A 17,575-nucleotide genomic window follows, 5' to 3' on the forward strand; every position below is an offset into this window, starting at 1 on the left:
TTGATACGTGGGAGAAGCTGTTACCCAAGCAGCAGGTCCCCCCCTCTCTCCATGGCGCCTAAAGTCTCCAATGGAAAGGCAAACGCCAATACGATTGGTTCCAGCGCCGTCGCTAGGAACCATCTAGGGGAAATCAGCTGACATTATGGAGCAGCAGCATTGAGCAACTACTACTCTACAACAGCAGATTGACATTGTGTCGTATCTGTGAATATCTCTTGCTTCTGTAGAGCATAAAGGCTCTAGGCAGTCTTTAATTAATATAAACATTACTTACTGAACCAGTACTACAGTTATCTAGCTTGTAAAAATGTAACATAAAATTGTATTCCTTCTGTTTAGGCTGTGAAATTTACTATCTCTTGTACTGTTGTAATTTCTGGTGTTTGTCGCTATGTAATAATTGTCATTTTTTTTATTCCCATTTCTCATACTTCAGTTATGCTTTTGATCTCAATTTGTTTTAAATTATTTAGATTTGAATTTTTTTCCAGCGTTATGCGGAAAATGGCGCGTATTATAGTGGGTTTAAGCATCGTGTTTGGCTTAGTTATTCACCATACATGGATATTGTGTCCTGTCATCCTATGGATGAATGGATGGATGAATGGATGAGTGAATGGATGTATGTGGTCGCCTAGTAGTGCTTGCGGGGGTGACAAAGAGCTCTGTGGCCAGATTCACAAAAGCAGTTACGCAAGCACTTACGAACCTGTACATCTTTTCTCAATCTTTGGCGGCTTTGTTTACAATTATTAAACAGTTAATGAGCTCGGAAGCACCAGGAGGCTGTTTATAACAATAACAACAGTTGATTGGCAAGTTTTCCTGCTTGTAAACTGTTTAATAAATGTAACCAAAGCCGTCAAAGATTGAGGAAAGATGTACACGTTCGTAAGTGCTTGCGTAAGTGCTTTCGTGAATCTGGCCAGTGCTTCCCCTGGGTGCTGAATATCCTCTTCATCGAGGCAAAGGGTCCCCATAGCCACTTATATTATGACTAATACTGTATTATTTATCAATACTGCCTGGTAGAAATATTTGTGACAGTGGAAAAAAAAACTGAGTGTTGGATAATTCTACTTGCATGCCGTATTGAAATATTGCAAAGGATTTTTGTTATCATTTTCTTTAGCAATCTACTGTTTATAATTAATAATTTTTTTGAATGCGGTCAAATAGTTGAGGATTAGGATCAATTTTCTACTCGTTTGACTATATATATATATTTAAAACTTGCCCCGAAACGTTATGCGTGTTAGGGGTTGTTCAAGAATGTAAGAACTCTTGTATATATATAAATAAATACAAAAAATCAATAAAACAAAGTTATTAGGCCAAAATAGTAGAATCTCGATCCTGTAAGTACATATAGGTGAGTACATGAAACGCTCGCTTATGATCCAACTCAGAATTTCAATTTTCTTTTATTAGTTTCATTGGGGAAACTAAAATATTTTTGGTTTTGGTTTATATAGCAAGACTGAACCGGTTTGGGAGAGTCGCTCTTGAGTTTTATGGCATATTTGTAGGTGTGGAAGACTCTGTGACGTCCTTACGAGTGAAAGATCTATTGAGAGGAAACGTTGCGCCATCTCCAAGACGGTCCAGAGAGCGTTGCGCCATCTTCAAGACGGTTCAGAGAGCGTTGCGCCATCTCCAAGACGCTGCCCTTGAGTGACGGTGCTCCTGAGTGCTAGGACTCACCGTGACGGTGCTCCTGAGTGCTAGGACTCACCGTGACGGTGCTCCTGAGTGCTGAGACTCACCGTGACGGTACTCCTGAGTGCTGAGACTCACCGTGACGGTGCTCCTGAGTGCTGAGACTCACCGTGACGTTCCTGAGTGCTGAGACTCACCGTGACGGTGCTCCTGAGTGCTGAGACTCACCGTAACTCCTCCAGCGGGCCGTGGCTTGAGGCCGAGATAAGCATTGGTGCGATAAGGCTTGTCAGTGGCCTGCGGTTAAAGGTGAGACAACACGTAGGTGGGTGTTACGGTGCTCTGGTGAGTTGCCATAGGTGGGTGTAGGTGTAGTATGGTGCTCTGGTGAGTTGCCATAGGTGGGTGTAGGTGTAGTATGGTGTACAGGTGAGGTGACATAGGTGGTGGGCACACCAGGAGCCCACCAAGACCCGCCGGCACCTCTCGACCAAGCCGGCGCCGGACATTGGTACCCCGGCCCGACGAACCAGCCCAAAAAACATTGAAAATCTATGGACGTTCCTGTGACCCCGAACTGATATGTGTTCCAGGGCATCGTAACAATCTGGAACGTTGAATAAGTGTGCCAGACACAACAGTATCATAACCCCAGTGGGTAAAATGGCAGAATGTGTACCAGTCTCCGTGGTGTAGTGGTAAGACACTCGCCTGGCGTTCCACGAGCGCTATGTCATGGGTTCGTATCCTGGCCGGGGAGGATTTACTGGGCGCAAATCCTTAACTGTAGCCTCTGTTTAACGCAACAGTAAAATGTGTACTTGGTTGTAACAACGATTCTTAGCGGTGGGGATCGTATTCCAGGGACCTGCCCGAAACGCTACGCGTACTAGTGGCCCTACAAGAATGTAACAACTCTTGTATATATGTCAAAAAAAAAATGTAATGTAATCCGACGGCACCCAGGGGAGAGCCGATCTCCAGACATCCACTCTCCATCAAGGTTGAACCAGGACTGTCATACATAACATTACTAGATGTACAGGTTCCTGAGCCTATTGGGCTCCATTAAATGTAGATTTGATAGAGCCCAATAGGCTCAGGAACCTGTACACCAGTTGATTGACAGTTGAGAGGTGGGACCAAAGAGCCAGAGCTCAACCCCCACAAGCACAACTAGGTGAGTACATAAGTGTTGGTGGTGTACTGGTGGGTGTTGGTGGGACAGAAAGCCTTTATTTAGACCTATCGAGGTCTCACCTAGGCCAACGATTGCCCCCCCCCCCCCCTAGGATCCAACCCAACAATAATTGCCTAACTCCTGGGTACCTATTTACTACTAGGTTAACACAGTGACAAAATTCAGTATTATTATTATTATTATTATTATTATTATTATTATTATTATTATTATTATTATAATTAGGGACACTTTTGACTCCATGACTAATGCTATAATAATACCATAACTAATGCCATAATAATACCATGACTAATCCCATAATAAAATACCATATATTTTCCTAGCCTTACTCAATGATCTGGTATAACACTCAGCTGATCAATATATAACTGAATGACAGATGTATTGTACTGCTGTAACCAGCTCATCAAGACTGTAACTTGCTTAGCTAAATGAATTGTGGGGGTTCAGTCCCTGAGCCCATTATGTGCCTCTGTAACCCTTTTCACTGCTGCCCACAGGATGGGTATGGGGTGCATAATAAATGAACTAAACTGTTCTTGGGAAGACGCTTTTTTTTTTTTTTTACATAAAGCATATTTTACAAAAGCATAGGCAGCTGAAGTTCAATGTACTCACCTAGTTGTGCTTGCAGGGGTTGAGCTCTGGCTCTTTGGTCCCGTGGACCAAAGGTAATGCACAATTATCTAATTGTGTATAATTTCTTTGCAGCTTGAATGAGAAGTGTGAGAGGCAGCAGCAGGATGAGAGCAGTTCTCGTGCACCAGTTCGGAGGGGTGGAGCAGATGAAGGTCGAGGACGGTGTAGCTATACCCTCTGTTGGTGACAAACAGGTACTTTTTTTTTTTTTTTTTTTTTTTTTTTTTTTCAAAACAACGCTGTATTAATGTAATTTTCTGTAATAATTTGTAATTGTATTTGTGCTGCTTTTTCAACCATGTTCCCCCCCTCTTTTACCTCTATTTTTATTTGTTCTCAACACATTTTATTCTTTTTACCCATTAGTTTTAAGCTTTAGTCATTAATGTTTTTCCTGCCCGAAACGCTTAGCGTAATAGTGGCTTTAGGCATTGTATGTACTAGCTCTATCTATTAACCCAACAAACTTTGTAAAATCTCTTTATGTATGTACCTGACCTAAATAAACATTTATTTATTTATTTATTTTATTAATCTTACATTTAATATTCATTACTAGCTGTAGTCCCAACCTGCAAATCTAAAAAATAAACAAAGTGATGACATTTTGGTCCATCCTGGACCGTTATTAAGTATGATAATGTTTTTGATAATGGTCCACGATAGACCAAAACATTGCCACTTCTTATATATTTAGTTTTGTGGGTTTGGTGTCTATATTTCAGCCACATTATTGTGATGTACAGCGTTGTCAACATAACTAGCTGTATTATTTTGGTATTGGAACACTAGTTTTTATACAGTTCTTTGCAAACTGCTTTACCATGGGACATATTCTATACATGTTGACCAGACCACACACTAGAAGGTGAAGGGACGACGACGTTTCGGTCCGTCCTGGACCATTCTCAAGTCGATTGTGAAACTTGAGAATGCCATTCTTACAATCGACTTGAAAATGGTCCAGGACGGACCGAAACGTCGTCGTCCCTTCACCTTCTAGTGTGTGGTCTGGTCAACATACTTTAGCCACGTTATTGTGACTCATCACCTGCATATTCTATACATTTAGAATTTATGTATTGATATACTGTATGATGATGCACTCCTTATCCTTCTTCGCTTCCAGACATTCTGCTCTCAGCATTTTCTATATTTATATTGCAACCCAGCCTCCTTAAAATGATAGTACTGTACTTCAGTCATGTCACTCCATATACCTGAGTTTTCCTGAGAGCCACTAACACTAGTGGCCTCCACGAGGACAGGAAGCCAGTGGCATGTTGAAGGTCCCCCCATATAAAATCATGTGACCCCAAGTGTTTGTAACTTTTCAGGTATTAATCAAAGTACATGTCTCAGGAATAAACCCAGTAGACACATACATTCGTGAAGGTGCATTCTTCATTCTGCCCGACCTACCGTTTGTCCCAGGATTAGACGCCGCTGGTATTGTTGAGGCAGTAGGGAAAGGTGTTACTCACTTCAAGGTAAAAATATTTTTATGACGATCTGGGAGGCATAACAAGAGCAGGTTTAAGGCTGCCAGTGACGGAAGGTTTAATTCAATAACTTGTTAATTTGAGCATAAGTTAATATTGGGCATCCAACCCACACATCTGGAAATAAATTTGGGTTGGTCCGACTACTGTGTATATTTTCAGATTTGTGGGTTGGATGTCTAATTTTTGGCCACATCTTTGTGTCTTATTGTTTGCATAAGTTAATCTTTCTTCTTACTGGCTTTAGTGCAACAGTTTAGGCTAACCAAACTTTCTTTAAAATTATTATGCTTTTTTTTCAAATCTTAGTTACTTGAAATAGTTTAATGTTAGTAAATACAATAATAAATTGTGTGTAGGACAGTTAAACTGCTTGTGATTAGTGCTCCTCAGGCACACACACACACTACTTACTGGAACATGGTGAGAAGCCATTCGATGGGATCAAACCCATGGCCCTGAAGTCCTCAGGAAAATACACTACCATGGACAGGTGGTTTAATCCCCCTATTGTATGACTTTAATATTTGTTCATCAAGATACCATTTTCTTGGAATTTCTTCATGTTTTATGAATATTTCATTTAGGTGTTGCACTAAATCCAGTTACAGTAGTAGTTTGCTTTTAATAATGCTTATGTTGTGTACTCTATATCACGAGCTTAAGCCTGGCACCAGAACCTGTTCTTGAAGATGACTCTCGTACATTGTGGAGGGTCTATCAAGTTTGCCCTATATTAACAGGTACTGTTAAAAGTGCATGTAAGTGGTGTGAACCCAGTTGACACTTACATTCGTAGCGGGCAGTACGCGACACTTCCTGGCCTCCCTTATGTCCCAGGAAGGGACGCAGCAGGAGTGATCCACAGTACCGGTTCTCTGGTCACAAAATTCAAGGTGCGTGTTTGGGCTGGAATATTTTTTTCCTGTATTCTCGACACTTTGTTATTGCCAGGATGTGATGGGTGGCCACATTCATGGTGTTTCCCTGAATTTTCCAGGGATGCTAAACGTGTTAATGGGCTTTTGCAAGAATGTGTCGTTTAATCGTTAAAGTCTATACTTTCAGAACCCATTGTACCTTCTCTATATTCTTTACATACAGTATATATATGTGTGTATATCACGAAAATAAACACGTGATTAAAAATGTGACAATGTCAGACCACGGAGGAAAAATGAAACAGGAATTTCCTTAAGTACTTTCGTATATTAATACATCTTCAGAATGTATTAATAGAGAATGACTCCTTCTGAAGATGTATTAATATACGAAAGTACTTAAGGAAATTCCTGTTTCATTTTTCCTCCGTGGTCTGACATTGTCACAGTACAGTATATATATATTAATTAATCAGTTATATAATGCATGTACTAGTAGACATACAACTGTAATGTAATAGTTACATTACAGTATATGAATCAGTATATGATTCTATAAATTTATAGTATAGTACAGTATATGAATCAATAAATTTAGCATTCTGGTCATCATTGTAGTGCCTTGTAATAAAATACATTATAGCTTATTGTCAGCTGAGGGAATTCTTGAATTTGAGACTGCATATTGTTATGTTTGTGTGGGCATAAGATTATCATCTAACCGTCTCGTATGAAATCTTACTTTTCTGTTTGAGACTTGTGATTGATTGGAATCATTCTTCCGAGAATCCTTTCACGTGACTTCATTCGTAATTGTTATGTGGCCGAGTATGATGTAATCGTCTAGATAGTGAACAAATCCACATCCAGGGCAAAGGTTCGAACCCTCATCACGGCCCTTGTGGATTTGTTCATTCGATACATCACGTTATTGTGATTTCTGTATGCATCTAGATAGTCATTCTTATGATATGGCAAATTTTGCAGGTAACAATTTTTGTTCCTGGGTAGAAAGTGCTAGTTTCTGATTGCTAATGTTACAAAGTATAGAAAAATGTCTATTATTCCAATCTAACTTAACGGGGTGAGAATAGCTTGAGCTACCTCATCCCTTTGTGTATATTTTACCTCGATAAACTTATTTCAATTTCAATTTCAATTCAACTTTTATTTTGACCTATACCTAAGACAGCTTAGGATAGACATCTTAAAGGTATTTGAAGTGTGCTGACTTCTTACCTAGAGCTGTGACACATTGTTTCATGAGTCGGCTGCCTTCAGGTGTCTTTATAATGTCTTCATCTAGCTGTCTGAGACCAAGATTCAAGCAATATTTGAAGAGAATAATAACCATTTTCTCTACTTTGGAGGGAATAAGCAATCAGAAAATAACATTTATTTCCCCAGGAAGAAAAAAAAAAGTTGCATTGTGTTGTGTGATAACCAAACCACAGACCAGAGGATGAGGAGACGACAATGTTTCAGTCCGTAATGGACCATTAACAAGTCTATTATCGCACTTTACTTGATGATGGTCCAGGACGGACTGAAACGTCGTCGTCTCGTCATCTTCTGGTGTGTGGGTTTGGTCATCATATCTTCTCCCGTGTTATTGTGACTCGTTGTCTACACTGTATTGTGTGCTCTTGCACAGTTGCAGATTTTTAATTCAAATGCTAGTTTTTAATCTGTAGTATTGTTAGTTTCCACAGCCAGGTGATCGGGTGTTCTCCTCGTACTCTACACAGTTTGGAACGCTGGCTGAATTCACAAGTGTAGATGAAGCACATGTTTTTCCCTTGGACGATAAGCTGACTTACAGCCAAGGTGCCGGAATAGGTGTACCGTACTTCACTGCCTACCGTGCTTTGTTCCAAAAGTAAGTGCAGTCATAATCTAATTTTCTCATCGTGAATTCCCCTAAATCTCATTCCGTATTCGTGTTCAAGTTAGGTGTTATTTGGGTTTCATCAATGTTTTATTCCTGTAAGTTTGCTACATCCTTGAGAAGTTTTATGTTCATCTACTAATGAGTACAATTGATTATTAGTTACCTTTCAAACCAACAGAGCCCATGCCAAGAAAGGAGAGCGCGTGTTGGTCCACGGGGCAAGTGGTGCCGTTGGTCTGGCTGCTGTACAGATTGGCGTGGCAAATGGTAAGTGTTAGTACAGTGGTACCTCGGAATGCGAGTGTCCCTGTATGCGAGTTTTTCGGAAGACGAGCAGGATTTACTCCAAAAATATGTCTCGGAAGGCGAGGGTTACCTCGGGACACGAGTTTGTTGATACGTGTACAGGCCGACTGGCGCGTGGTGGCATGGCGATCGCGCCTCAGTTTACCAGTGTCTCGTGTCCAGTGACTATCCCACCTGAATTCTTCACAAGGATTTACAGCTTTTTATCGTTTTTTTGGCCATTTAAGCATAAAAGTTGTCATTATATATCTTGCCATGGGTCTCAAGAAAGCCATTGGTAAGGTTCAACCTAAGAAAATAGCTGTGAGTAGAGGCAGTAGAGGATGTCTCTTCTTGATTAAGAAAATGTGTGAAGTATGGGAAGAACTGCAAAGTTTTGTTGAAAAAACTCACCCAGATAAAGCTGTAGCAGGCCGTTGCATTGACCTTTTAAATGATAATGTGATGTCTTACTACAGACAAGTGTTAAAATGTAGGGAAAAACAAGTGTCATTAGATAAATTCTTAGTAAAACAAGCAAGTCCTAGTGGTATGCAGGCAAAATGTGCCAGAGTGTGCATACCAGTGAAGTCCTCACTGCCTGATGTGATAATGGAAGGGGACTCCCCTTCCAAACAGTAACTCCTCTCTTCCTCCCACCTCCTCACCATCTTCCATACGCCTACAGCATTCAACAGCAAGGTAAGTAATAACTTGAACATAGTTTTGTAGGTTTATTTAGATGAATTAGGTATAAAAATTTAGTTTGATGTGGGGTTTTTGGGGTAGTCAGGAACGGATTAATTCATTTCCCTTTATTTCTTATGGGGAAATTAGCTTCGGAATGCGAGTTTTCGGAATACGAGGCATCTCCAGGAACCAATTAAACTCTTAAACTGAGGTATGCCTGTACTGTGTACCCAGTGCCTCTGTTCACCGAATGATGGGTAGATATATGGGAGGTTAGATGACTTGTTGGGTTACATCCCGGGGAAGGTCAGTCATTGGCTTATAGACCTCTAGAGGGATTTTGTCTCATATGGTGGCTTACCAAGCTGCGATACTTTTGTGTGACATGCTTTGGGGAATGGGGTGTTGTAGCCCCCATTTGCAGCAGGTTGTCATTCCAACACTGTTCAATAAGAAAGATTTCAAGCATTTTATCTTTCACTCTCAATAAAGAAATGCATTTCCCAGTGGTCCTTTTGTAGCTTCCTTTAACTAAGGTACTGACACCAGTAGATCACTGAAAAGTTAAGGTTTTGGGATGTCGTCTTCTGCCCACAAGGACTAGTATCATGGCTGTATGTTTTGTCTCCTGCAAACAGCCTTGGGGAGTAGAACTCTCGTAGCCCTCTCCAGGTACAATCCAGGTATATGGAGATCACAGATCAGCTCAATCCAAAGAGAAAAAACCTGCTCTGACAGAAGCACTCAAAACCCCCTCAAAATTCCAAGAAATGCTTTCTGAAACTACTGAAGCATCTACTGTTGAACTACTGTATTCCCCTTAATTTTACATCTTCCAAGTGGCAGCTCTACAAAATGGTTGGGGTAGATTTAGGGCCGGGAGCCGGTCGGCCGAGCGGACAGCACGCTGGACTTGTGATCCTGTGGTCCTGGGTTCGATCCCAGGCGCCGGCGAGAAACAATGGGCAGAGTTTCTTTCACCCTATGCCCCTGTTACCTAGCAGTAAAATAGGTACCTGGGTGTTAGTCAGCTGTCACGGGGTGCTTCCTGGGGGTGGAGGCCTGGTCGAGGACCGGACCGCGGGGACACTAAAAAGCCCCGAAAACATCTCAAGATAACCTAGATAGAACCCTGAGGTAGCCCACCTTGCTACCTTGGGGAAAGTGGAATATAAAGATAAAAAGGTCAGAAATAGAAATCTACCAATGGACCACTTGGAATGGAACATTGTATTACTGTACTCTATATTTCTGTACTGTGCTTGGCATGCGGCATACTTGTCATTACGGCACATGTTTTGTACAATCTGTTGAGTTTTCATTTCCAGATAAGAATATAGTACTTGTTCTAGTCACCAGCTGCTTACTCATATCATGGAAAAATAGCCAAGTGTGTTAATGTGGAGATTCAATGGCTCCATCTCAACAGGAATGGACTTGTATGACAAAAAAATTCAAATATTAGCTAACAAAACAATTTCAACTTTCTTAAAAGCCGTTGATATTCCTAATATAGTACAAAACACTTTAGCATTGGTTTTAAACCTTAGTCCTAGATTGTAGACTCTTTTTAATTTAATGAGACCTGTTTTAGTAAAATATTGTACGGGCTTGAGGCTTCGATATAGGTGCATGGAGATTTCACATAAAAACTATTTCATCGGCTAAGTATAAGGATCTCGAAGCAGCTGTTTTCAAGCGGTTTACATCCTAGGTTTGTTTCCCGGCTGGGACAGAAATGGCTGGGCAGATTTCCTTTCACCTAATGGCTCTGTTGACCTAGCAGTAAATACACAACACAAGCTTCCTAGAGGGCCGTAACAGAACCCAAGTAAACAACACGAGCTTCCTAGAGGGCTATAACAGAACCCAAGTACACAACACGAGCTTCCTAGAGGGCCGTAACAGAACCCAAGTAAACAACACGAGCTTCCTAGAGGGCTATAACAGAACCCAAGTACACAACACGAGCTTCCTAGAGGGCTATAACAGAACCCAAGTACACAACACAAGCTTCCTAGAGGGCCGTAACAGAACCCAAGTAAACAACACGAGCTTCCTAGAGGGCTATAACAGAACCCAAGTACACAACACGAGCTTCCTAGAGGGCTGTAACAGAACCCATGTACACAACACGAGCTTCCTAGAGGGCTGTAACAGAACCCAAGTAAACAACACGAGCTTCCTAGAGGGCTATAACAGAACCCAAGTACACAACACGAGCTTCCTAGAGGGCTGTAACAGAACCCATGTACACAACACAAGAAACAAATATCGGTTGATATTCCTAGAGTGTGACTCTAGGAATATCTTATTATTATTATTATTATTACTACTACTGTATTAATATTATTTTGATTACTGTATTATTCTCCTACAGGCCTACGTGTAGTTGGCACAGCTGGTACTCCAGAAGGGCTGGACTTGGTGAAGCAGATGGGTGCAGAGGCGGTGTTTAATCATCGGGACAAGAAGTACATCTCTGAGCTGCAAAAGGGCGAGAAATTTGACGTCATTCTTGAGATGCTGGCGAATGTCAACTTGGGCAAGGACCTCACGCTGATGAAGCCACGAGGAAGAACTATTGTGAGTGACGCTTCTGTATTGTTAGTGGAATGTATTCCGGGTCAGCGATAAATTGTGCCTTTTCTACAAATTTATCTTTTGTAATTGTTAGGTTTGATTGGGTTGGGCTACATTGGGTCGGGTTACGTTGGGTCAGGTTAGGTGTATTTAAAGAGTATCGATGATTTAGAAGGGTACATACTTTTTTCAGGACCCTTCTCAATCAGCCACTGTAATGCGTACCTATGTATAGTTTGTAAATAAACATTTTATTATTATTATGAGTATCATTATTGTTATTATCAGTATTATTATTATTATTATTATTACAGCATTATTATTATTCCTGTACAGTTCTTTCTCACAACATGTGTGTTAATTCCAACAGGTGGTTGGTTCTCGGGGAACTGTTTCCATAGACCCAAGAAACATCATGGGCATCGAAGGTTCTGTGACTGGCATGGCTCTCCAGACTGCTACACCTGTAAGTTATTTTGTATTTGTGTATAATCTCTAGCTTGGAAAGATTAAAAATTGCAATGTGAAGGCACCTAGAAGGAAATATGTCTGATGTTGAGGTCATTCGCAAAAGACATATCTTGCTACTGTGTTGGTAGAAATTTTGTGTCCTGTTGCCCAGTGGTCTATGTCGTCGGCTCACAACCGAGGGTACCTGGTTCAATACCCTCCCGTTTAGATAGTACCTATTGTGACGACATTGAGACTGAGTGATGCCTACATTGTGACGATCATCAATGGTCAGAATTCGTACGTTCTTAGCTTTTAGATAGATGTGTTCATCTTTCCTCAATCTTTGATGGGTTTGCTTACATTTATTAAACAGTTTACAAGCATAAAAACTTGCCAATCAACTGTTGTTATTGTTATAAACAGATTCCTGGTGCTTTGAAGCTCATTAACTGTTTAATAATTGTAAACAAATTCACCAAAGATTGAGAAAAGATGTACAGGTTCATAAGTGCTGGCGTAACTGCTTCATGAATCTGGCCCCTTTTTACTGTTAAGTAAAAACGACATCAGTGGCCATATGTGAAAGGAAACATGCCCAACCATTCCCTCCTGCCAGGTATCGAACCCAGGATCCCCGATTGTGAGTCAAGAACACAGTCTACTGAACTGTTCCCCCAGATCCTATTTCCAGTGAAGGTGGAAGTTGGCACTTACACACCTGTAAAGAATTAGAATGTATTTAGGTAGTACACCTGACCAGACCACACACTAGAAATTGACCATTCTCAATCGACTTGAGAATGGTCCAGGACGGACCGAAACGTCGTCGTCCCTTCAATTTCTAGTGTGTGGTCTGGTCAACATACTTCAGCCACGTTATTGTGACTCATCGCCTGCATAGTACACCTGACTGAATACTGTATTGTTACTGCATTTATTCAGCTAATTGTAGAATATAGAAAAGGCATTTAACTTTCTATATTAGAATTTGTCTATTGAGGAAGGTTTGACTTTTTATCCCTGCGTATTTTCTATGTTTTTGAGGTAATTACACAAGTGTAATTACCTCAAAAGTAAGTTTTGTCCGGTCGTGTTGGTCGAGTGGTTAAGGGATCCTGTACATCAGATGCATTGCTTCTGGCAGTATGGGTTCGAGTCACTTCTGGGGTGTGAGTTTTCAGTTACACAAGTGCAATTATGTGTGCATGTGCATGTGTGCATGCACATGTGTGCATGCGCATGTGTGCATGCGCATGTGTGCATGCACATGTGTGCATGCGCATGTGTGCATGCGCATGTGTGCAAGCATTTACATCATTTTGTTTTTTTGCTTAGATGCTAATAATAATGACGACTATGAGTACGATTTTAAGTAAAATTACATGTATCTGCTCAATAATTGTTCATTGATAATCAAGATAATAATTATTAAAGCTTTATTACTTACATCAGTATCATTGGTACTTACCGATATAGTGTACATTCCAGCTTACGGTCTTGATACTCGTTTTCCGAACATTCTGCTAATTTTCTGTTATTTATTTTGTAAACCATATAGGAAGAGTGGAAAGAGTTGTCAGAAGGCGTGATTGAGGGCATCAACGCTGGCTGGGTGACGCCTGTGGTTGACAGAGAGTATACTTTAGAGGAGGTAAGTTGTTCTTTGGAGTATTCTTTAGAGGAGGTAAGTTAAATTGTTCTTTGGAGTGTTCTTTAGAGGAGGTAAGTTAAGTTGTTCTTTGGAGTATTCTTTAGAGGAGGTAAGTAAAATTGTTCTTTGGAGTATTCTTTAGAGGAGGTAAGTTGTTCTTTGGAGAATTCTTTAGAGGAGGTAAGTTGTTCTTTGGAGTGTTCTTTAGAGGTAAGCTGTTCTCTGGAGTGTTCTTTAGAAGAGATCAGCTGTTCTCTGGAGTGTTCTTTAGAGGAGGTAAGCTGTTCTCAGTTTGTTTACTGGGAGTGAACAGCTCACTGTCTTTACATTCGCATTCACTCTAATGTATTGTTCCCTGTTAAACTTGAAGCTGATGTGTTCGCATATCTTATCATGAGGGTATGGTCAAATCGTACAGAGGCATTTCAAGAGTTTGGTTTATAGTAGTTCAGTATTGTATTGTAAGGTTAGACTGGACTGTTACATTAGATTAGGATGGGGTTCCACTTGCCTTTCAACCCCATCAGATCATCCTTCCAGAGGTTTTCTTCCTCTCGGAATATATTTGGTGGCTCTGATGGATCTCGAGTACCAACTGTGAGACCCAGAGTTTGCCTCTATGATGGACCTTGCTCCTTGAGGGTTTCTTCGCCTTATTGGCTGTGTTATGATGTTCCAAAGTCTTCCTGGCTAGCGAAGAAACCTCCTTATTACTTTGAGGTATGGTGTGGCTTCTGTCGTCGTCGCACACTCGTGTGGTGTGAGGTGTTGACCGTGTGTCCCTGGTATGGTGTGTGTGTGTGTGGTGTTGACCGTGTGTCCCTGGTATGGTGTGTGTGTGTGTGGTGTTGACCGTGTGTCCCTGGTATGGTGTGTGTGTGTGTGGTGTTGACCGTGTGTCCCTGGTATGGTGTGTGTGTGTGTGGTGTTGACCGTGTGTCCCTGGTATGGTGTGTGTGTGGTGTTAAGATGCTGGTACAGTCTCAAATTCTGCTCCAATGATTTTCTCATAGATATAAGTATATGTCATTTGTAGTTTCCTCATGGGATTTGAATGGAGCATATGGTGGAGAACTCCATTACTCCATGGAGCATATGGTGGAGAACTCCATTACTCCATGGAGCATATGGTGGAGAACTCCATTACCCACACACCAGAGTGCATGCGGGCAATTTATAAAACCTGGTTGGGTGCTGACTAAGTGCCTCTAGACTTCCTAGTGGACTCACTAGAGGTCCCAGGTTTAATAGCCTTTAGCACGTTGTGACTTATCTGGTGTTAACCAGGATGCTGGTTTTGTTCCCTGTCCTGCTCCAGTGAGTTTCTCATCATGTACGAATGTTATATACAGAATATATTTTGTTCACAATTGAAAATATTATTAGAGCATTATTGCTTGTGTATAAATAAAGCTTTTGACACATTTTGCCTTATGACTAATATCTTTGTTGTTTATCTTGACCAGGCTGGTAAGGCTCATCATGACATCATCAACTCCAAAGGTGCCAAAGGAAATCTCGTGGTCAAGTTGCAGGACTAGCAAGATATCATTATAGCAATAACATGTTGAGACTACTGTATGTCGAAGCCATGCAAAGGGATTGAACCCACATTCTTGGACTCCCAACGCACACACGACACCAACTGGAACATGATGAGAAGCTGTACGATGGGATCGAACCCGCACTCCTGGACTCCCCGGGTACATGCACTACCAATTGAAAAATGATCCGAAGCCATACATTGGGAATCGAACCCGAATCCCTGAACTCCCCGGGCATACACACTACCATCTGAACATTAACGAGCCCATTGCGGTTCAGTCAGTAGTGCATATTTTTTTAGCTCATTGTATGGCCCCCAATATTTTCTCATAGATTCATCACGTAGTTTTGATTTCATTATGCAATATATTGTGATATGAGTTGTGCACTAGTGTGGCCATACTGCCTTTTGTTGCCTTTTCCCCGACAATAACCATGTACAGTACTTTATAAAATAAATCCTTCACAATATTTTGGAGTATTATCTCCTGCTGTGCTTCCACCACAACGCTCCTACTATTCTGAATAGAATTTAGTTTCATGACTATTATATATACGAACTGATTACTGCTAAGTTCCTCTTAGGTGGTTTAATCTTCATCAATCAAGTTCTTTGCAGAGTAGAAGAACTCTCAAAATCCTCTCCAGGTATGCTTTCTGGACATGATATAAAATGGCCAAGCACTCACAGAGAGCAGATAGTCTGCCCAGATACTTCAAATATGCAGTTATTATAGAGAATGTGAAGTCTATCTCTCTTTGTTCTATGTACTAACCTCTTTATACCAAATGCATTACAAATTAACTATTCTGATTTTCAAATTCCTTTGTTGAATCTGGCCTTAAAGATGTGAACGAGGGTTATCTTAAGGGTAACTTGTAATGATTTTGGGACTTGGCGTCTTTGCGGCCCGGACCTCGACCAGGACTTCTTTTTGTTACACACCCCCAGGAAGCAGCCCGTAGCAGCTGTCTAACTCCCAGGTACCGATTTACTGCTAGGTGAACAGGCGCATCAAGGTGATAGAAACTTTGCCCATTTGTTTCCGCCTCCACCGGGGATCGAACCCGAAACCTTAGGACTACGAATCCTGAGCGCTGTCCACTCAGCTGTCAGGCCTTCCTCAACTACTTCAAATCAAATCAAATCAAATGTTTATTTAGGTAAGGTACATACATACAAGAGATTTTACAAAGAGTGATGGATTTATAGATAGGGCTAGTACATACAATGCCTAAAGCCACTATTACGCAAAGCGTTTTATTTATTATTTATTTATTTATTTATATATATACAAGAAGGTACATTGGGTTTGTGAGAATACATTGGATAGTACAGTATTTACATTCTTGTAAAGCCACTAGTACGCGCAGCGTTGCGGGCAGGTCCTTAATCTAGCAGATAATTTTAAGTAGGTAATTTCAATCAGAATTGATAAATGATAAAGATACATTACAAGAGAAAAATGAGATGAGAGAGATAAGTAGGTATAATAAAGCACATTGTTATATTAAAGCTCTGATTGATTACATTGACAGCTTGATTAGTAATTTAAACAAGGTTAATAGACACCATACAGCAGATTGACAGCCCATATAAGACAGCAATGATCACAATGGTAAAGATGTTCAGATTGGGTACATAAAGATTGGGAGACTGGGTAGCGAAAGATACAGATAAACAAGATTTATAAACACCATACAACGGATTGGCAGCACATATAAGAAAACAGCAAAACAGCAACAGCGTTTCGGGCACTTCTTTCAGGGCCTTGCACTTGTTGACCAGCCGTATAAGACACGATTATTTCCATACGTTTCTTGAGCTCGTTTGTTCCTCCAGCTTCCATCTGTGACCTCTAACCCCAACTTTCTCTCAGTTTAAAGTGGCTGTCATTTTCTATCTTGTCTATTCCTTTCAGTGTCTTGTATGTTGTGCCTCTTGTTCTCTGCTTTGCTGCTGTATATTGATAGAAAACGGGATAGGGTATCTGGCTGTGCCTGGGTCTCTATCTTCCCCTCCCCTCTTCCCCCCCCCCCACCACCCTCTTACCTCATCCCCCTTTTCTTTTCTGCCCTTTCTTACACCCTCTTCATCTTTCTTCCACCCCCTCTCCTACCCTCTTCTTCCCCCCTCTCTCTCTCTGCCTTTCTTTCCCTTCCTTTCCACTAACATCAGGGCCCCATACCCATCCTGTGGGTGGTAGTGGGCCCCATACCCATCCTGTGGGTGGTAGTGGGCCCCATACCCATCCTGTGGGTGGTAGTGGGCCCCATACCCATCCTGTGAGTGGTAGTGGACCCCATACCCATCCTGTGAGTGGTAGTGGACCCCATACCCATCCTGTGAGTGGTAGTGGACCCCATACCCATCCTGTGAGTGGTAGTGGACCCTAAAATTGGTGTAGGTTAGGTTAGGTTAGCTAAGTTATAGCCAAGATGAGCTAGTTAGTCCCAGGTCCCAGCTGTCAGACCCCTGGGAATTAATTTGTGCATTGGTGTATATTATGAGTGTCTTGCCTCTTAACTAGTAACATCAAATCAATACCATTTTCAGTATATAAATTTCACAGGATCTGTTTACAGCCG

General features: G+C 41.2%; 1 protein-coding gene across 11 annotated transcripts in view; it reads left to right on the forward strand.

The window, feature by feature from the left end:
* Positions 1–15,457, forward strand: part of LOC123770487 (quinone oxidoreductase) — a 94,596-nt gene extending 79,139 nt beyond the window's left edge. For 2 of the 11 annotated variants that reach the window (XM_069301766.1, XM_069301767.1), the window contains 8 exons: positions 3,578–3,699; positions 4,843–4,995; positions 7,601–7,767; positions 7,958–8,046; positions 11,135–11,340; positions 11,708–11,803; positions 13,349–13,441; positions 14,908–15,457. In XM_069301766.1, coding sequence (XP_069157867.1) covers positions 3,583–3,699; positions 4,843–4,995; positions 7,601–7,767; positions 7,958–8,046; positions 11,135–11,340; positions 11,708–11,803; positions 13,349–13,441; positions 14,908–14,982 — 996 coding nt within the window. In that variant the 5' untranslated portion in view covers positions 3,578–3,582 and the 3' untranslated portion in view covers positions 14,983–15,457. Of the gene's footprint in view, positions 1–1,618; positions 2,008–2,109; positions 2,361–3,577; positions 3,700–4,842; positions 4,996–5,750; positions 5,904–7,600; positions 7,768–7,957; positions 8,047–11,134; positions 11,341–11,707; positions 11,804–13,348; positions 13,442–14,907 lie in introns of those variants that run through there. The other 9 variants (XM_069301763.1, XM_069301764.1, XM_045762396.2 and 6 more) reach the window with 8 other exon arrangements.
* Positions 15,458–17,575: the final 2,118 nt, after the last annotated feature.

This window comes from Procambarus clarkii, chromosome 46 (assembly GCF_040958095.1).
Source record: "Procambarus clarkii isolate CNS0578487 chromosome 46, FALCON_Pclarkii_2.0, whole genome shotgun sequence".
In the NCBI taxonomy this organism is placed as follows: domain Eukaryota; kingdom Metazoa; phylum Arthropoda; class Malacostraca; order Decapoda; family Cambaridae; genus Procambarus; species Procambarus clarkii.